A 6000-nucleotide genomic window follows, 5' to 3' on the forward strand; every position below is an offset into this window, starting at 1 on the left:
CTGGTTTTGCTCTTTCTAAAGTGAAATGCCATATACTTGAGCTTGAAATTTGAGTTGAATGTTTATAGTTTATCTAAATGTTTGATCTGTGCTGCTACAGCTGTATCATTAGCATGTCTATAAATCAAAAACTTTTGGTAAAATCAAATTATTTGTAATGTTAATAAACTTAAATCATGGAGAAAGCTAAAGTAATCCCTTATTGAAATATGATAAGGAACCAATAGGTCCTAAAACTTGAGGACTGTTCTCTTTTAACATGTTTTCAAGGCTCTTAAAAAATAGTTCCAAATCACACTGCCCAGTTTATTAAATTGATGACAAAAGAAGCAGGTTTCCAATCTGGGAAATCTTATTGTAGATAAATCTAACAATTTCAAAGAAAATTTATACAAATGCAAACAAACAATTGTCATTACATTCAATCAAACCTATGGTACTAGAAACAATCAGAACTAACAGAGTAAGGTCTTGCAGTGACACACTCAGAGAAAAAGGGAAAACTAGAAAATTTTCCAAAAATCTTTCCTTAATTAAAATTCATTTTTTTTAAATTTTGTGTCAAGTCTTCTATTTCTATAATTCTAATAAATTAGTGGTCACATAGTGGAAATTTTATTGAATTTACATTAAAAATTCTTTAATCCATTCAACTTTTCTCCCAAAATTAAGTCCTCAGTAGCGCACACAGAATTTGAGATTTACAATACAAAAAGAACATTATTCTTAATCTTAAAACTAGTGCAAACTTTTGAAAATTTAAAGTTTTTGTAGTGTTTTTCTCTTGTTCTTGAAGAATATAGCATAAGAAAATTAAGATTTACTATAAATCTCTGGAAAAAAAAAAAAAAAAAAAAAAAACATTTAACTTCAAAAATGTGTTGCATTCTCCATTAAAACTGTCTTCTGTACATCCCAACTTAATATTCTATCTTTCAGTCAGTCTTCCTAACATTTAATTAATTATTATAATTTATCTATAAAAGAAAATTAAAATTGACAGTCTATTTAATAAAATTGATTAAAGATTAAAATAAACTAAATATTGAATAGCAACAAAGAAATTTTGAATTTCTAATTCATAAATATATTTTATATCTATACATTTTCAAAGTATTTTCTATTTTATCAGTGATAAAATAGGAAACACCTTTAAGAAATGAAAAAAGTTCTTTAATAGACCAATGCTTTTGGCTAGCTTTACTATAACATCAAGCCTCAAATCCAATTTAAATACACACCAATGGAATGCAACAACTAACAAAACATTAGAACAGGGCCTCTTAAACTGTCCCCCTTGGGGTCACATAATTGAATGTAGGGGGTCACAAAATATTTGACTACAGTAAAATTTTGTAATACATATTTACGAAAAGCATCATTTATCATCATCAATTAAAAAATCAAAATATTGGTCAACTTTGCAAAATGCCAAAAGATGGCCTGAGCATTTCAGTATCAAATATTCAGCAAAGATTTAATTCTTTATTTAAAAATAAAAACCATATTTATGTCATTGGCTTACAGATTTGTTTTTGTCTTTAAAGAGTGGTAATAAATGATAGAATAATATGTAAAATCAAAAACTGTTTTGGAATAAATTGTTGTAAGATTTAATATCATTAAATGATTATTTATATACCTATGCACCAGGGGAACAAAATTTTCTCTGGTAAAAAAAGTTAAAACAGAAAAGTTTAAGCTGTGCATTACAACAAGTTTTTTTGTCAGATGTTTATATTCTGTCAGTTTGTAAGCTGGATTTAAAGCCTGGGTGATAGCTATTAAAAAAGGTAGCTGAAAAAGTTCGCCTATTAAAAAAGGTGTTTTCTATTACATTTCTTATCATTTACAGCAGTATAAGTTACATGATACCATACTACCCATGTGACTAAACGAAATCAATTCCTTTATATTTTGCAAACAAAAAAGTGGTATACAACTGAACATTCATAAATAATTAAATATTCATATACCACATATCCCACATATCTAATAACTAACATACTAATAAATCAATTTTTTAATAATTACAAGATTAAATAAATCCAAAAACATCTTTAATACAAATTAAATTTCTAGTTTTAAGTAACTAATAATAAGACTAATATATCAACAATAGTCTTAAAAAAATATAAATAAATAAAATTTAACACTTGCATGTAACTTTCACATTTACCTAATCTATAATTCTGGTTGACTACGGCAATAGTCCTACAACACAAGCACAGGTCCCTCCCTCCATAATGAAAAAGTTAATAAAAATGCTAAATATAAGAAAAGTATCAAAAAAACAGCACACCTCTGAACCTTAAAAGTACAATTCCAGAATAGTTAAATGCAAATAAAACACAAATGTCTTTGATCTACATAGGAGATTTTCAGGTTAAAGCATTCTCAAATGAAATGCAGAAAATGGAATATTCTTAAGATTTGAAAAAACATAAACAAGAATTTTTTTAAAAAAATTGTTTTTTAAATAATTTTTTAAAATAGACTGTTCCTGATGGTAGATGAACAACAATTATCTTGTGCCTGGCAATCTTTGAAATTGATTCAACTTCTCAGATTTGAATATCCTCGAGAACTTCTAGTGACCTGATTTGGTTGTCATGCTTAGATTGCCATATAATAGAAGCTTTGTCTAGATAGGTTTGAATGTCATTGTCTGTGGCATACTTGGCTAGGGCAACGTTTTATTTTCTTGTATCAATATCATATTTATGTTCTGCAAGCCTTACTTTGAATGATCATGTAGTGGCACTGGCGTACTTAAGATCACATTCAAATCTATTGTCTCTCAACGGAATCTTATAAACTCCTGGTACTCTAAGCATGTCCGTGTTGTCCTTTCTGTTTCTGAGGATATTACAGATAGATTAATGTATAAACATGTTCCCACTATCACCTTTCTGACAGACAATTTCTTTATACAAGCTACCCACGTTGTGGTTATATTCTAGAACGATGCGGCACGTGTTGCAAGTGTTCCCAATCTGCGATATATTGTTAGTGGGCGTAGAATAAGTACCCCTGTTGGAATAAACATTAGCTAATTTATGGGTTAAATGTTACCTATGGTAGCAAACATGGCGGCTCGTCTCTGAAACAGTGGGGACGCATGTTCTAACCTAACCTATTCTAATATGCTGCCTTCCTTTCCTCGGCAGCTTTGAGTAACTCAGAATTATAGGTTAGGTCCGATTGGTTACTATGAAGGCTATTTTTTAAATAAGGTCCATTTTTTAATAAGAAGAAAAATACTGTAAATATCGTTAAAATATATTTTTTTCCATATTCTACGTACTTTTATCTACTTTTCTACATAATTTCCATTTTGTTTAAACATTTGTCATACTGCTCAACAATTTTTTGAATTCCGACTTCAAAGAAATCTGCCGCCTGTCAAGAAGCCCAATCCACAACTGCAGTTTTCACTTCTTTGTCGTTGAAATGTTGACCACCAAGGAACTCCTTTAAGTATCGAAACAAGTGAAAAATCACTGAGTGCAAGGTCTGGACTGTGTGGATGATCGTATCGAGTCAAAACGATAAAGCACTGTTTAATCTTTTTGTTTCGTGATCGTCAGAAAGCAGTCTTGGAACGCACCGAGAAAACAATTTTCAATAATTCAGTTTCTCCGAAACAATGGTATACAAAATTGATCTTGAAATCTGTGGAAATTCAATTGATAACGTTGAAATCGTGAATCGTCGGTCCTCTCGAATTTTGTTATCCACATCACGAATCAAATCTTCAGAAATCAGAGAAGGTCAGCCAGGGCGTGGCTCATCATGCACATTAACTCACCCATCCTTGAACATTCTTACCCATTTTCAAACTTTACTGTCACTCATAGCATTATCACCGTAAACTTTACAAATCTGACGGTGAATTTCCGCTGCTGCCAAGTTTCTTGCAGTCAAGAATCGAACAACAGATCGTATCTCACAGTCGGCGGGAGACTCAATTTTCTTAAACATTTTAAACTTCTACAGCTCAGCATACACACAGACAATATGGCTGCAAATGGTGTCAAAATGCGCGCCAAGCTTGCTCGGAGCAGAAGCGCATGCATACTGCCGTGATTGCACATTATTCTCACTTTCATTCACAAACGAACCTTATTTAAAAAAATAGCCCTCGTAGATGCAAACTGCAACTTTTCTATCGATCTATTTTTCCTCTTCACTCAACAAAAAATATTGGTAAGTTAAAATAGCAAAACATTAAACATAACATGCAGAGTAAAAAATTGAAAGACAACACAAGACATGTAACTTTATGAGCCCTCACAAAAGACTAGTATTTCTTATGAGTCCCATATGAGACTTTATGAGCCCTCCTTGGGACACCTACTAACCAACACAGACACTCTTGTCTACATAGCCCTCCTTGGCCTTTTTGTGCTCTCAGAGCAGTAAAGGGCCTAAAACCACAAATAAAAAAAAACTTATTCTAGTAAATTACAATAATTATTGCCAATCAAATTATTAGAATAGGGGTAATTTATTAGAATAGGTTAGGTTAGAACGTGCATCCCCACTGTTTCAGAGACGAGCTGCCATGTTCGCTACCATAGGTAACATTAATCAATTTATGAATAAGGTGTTTTTGGTAACAGTGTTTTATAGCTAATCCTCCAGACATGTCTTTGTAATGCGTGCAATGGGAAAAATCAGCATTTGAACTAGAGAAAAAAAAAAATCTATTGTGTATTAAAAGCAAAAATTTATTAAAATGTATAGCAATTTAAATTAAATTTAAACTTCGGGCTCCCTTTAAGTTAGATCTAGTTATACCACCAAACTCTAATAATAATAATTGAAATAAGAGATTTTTGAAGGGGGGAAAAGCTATATTTTAGTCAGTCTTGATAACTGTTTAAATGTTTAAAAACTTTATATAAATTTATATATCATATATGTTATACAATAAACAAAACAAAAAATTTGAAATTAAAATTTTAATTATTTTTATAGTTAAAAAAAAAAAAAAAAAAAAAAAATCACTTTGTACTCACTTTGATATATTTAAAAAAAAGGGATTGTTCTCAAATTTATGATTAAAAACATTTATTAAAATAACAATTATTATTAAAGAAATCAGAACATGAAAGCTGAAAATTAAAAATGGAAGTAAATAACTCAAATCTTATTAATACATTAAAACTTTCCTTTATTATGACCTAATTTATTTCAAAGCAATTGCAAAATAAAACTTAACTCTACATTTAATTCATAAAAATCTATGTACAGCATCATTAAATATTAATATAAAACTAATAAATCATTGGCTTTATTAAAGACAACACAAAGGCAAAGAGAAAGTCTTACCAGCAACAGTATATCTATCCATATAATTGATTAAATTGATAAAACAGAGAATGGCAATAGAAGCAAAAGCGAGTTTTTTATTCCCTGCCACATTACCAAAACTGCTAGATATTTGTCCTCTCGTCGAATCAACTATTTCCGTAGGAGGCATTTCGTACAAATTATTCTCGCTTCTCCCACCTTCATCGATGTTACGTGAGCTCTGCATGTTTATCAATTTGACAACATTACTATTAACTTCTAATTGAGACATACAGTATGGAACTTTAAACTATGTGATAATCCGATATCACTCACACCAACGGCAGCACGATAACAATCGGTCGGCTTGCATTAATCACATATTGTAGTGTGTTCTTTTAATAAGCGCTTGCCATTGGCCGAATCTGGAAAATCTTCTCATTTTTGACCAATGAGAAATCGCAATCAAATGCCAAATTACGTAAGAAGTATTGTATACTTATGCATGTAATTATGAAATATAGTATTAATGCAATTTGTTTATTTGATCGAATTTATAAGATAGAAAAATTATTGTGCAAATTTTAATATTATATTTTTATATTTAAGCATGAATGTAACTCGTTAATTTAAAAAATAATAATAGTTTTTAAAATATGACAATAATTTTAAATGTTTAAACTGTAAAAAAAAACATGTAAA

General features: G+C 30.0%; 1 protein-coding gene across 1 annotated transcript in view; it reads right to left on the reverse strand.

Moving 5' to 3' along the window:
- The window catches only part of LOC136976621 (protein spinster homolog 1-like), a 30241-nt gene extending 24505 nt beyond the window's left edge, over positions 1 to 5736 (reverse strand). The window contains exon 1 of the mRNA XM_067271958.1: positions 5338 to 5736. Within this exon, the coding sequence (XP_067128059.1) occupies positions 5338 to 5590 (253 nt within the window). The 5' untranslated portion in view covers positions 5591 to 5736. The remainder of the gene's footprint in view (positions 1 to 5337) is intronic.
- Positions 5737 to 6000: the final 264 nt, after the last annotated feature.

Source organism: Centruroides vittatus, unplaced genomic scaffold (assembly GCF_030686945.1).
Source record: "Centruroides vittatus isolate TY-2023 unplaced genomic scaffold, ASM3068694v2 contig_417, whole genome shotgun sequence".
NCBI classification, from domain to species: domain Eukaryota; kingdom Metazoa; phylum Arthropoda; class Arachnida; order Scorpiones; family Buthidae; genus Centruroides; species Centruroides vittatus.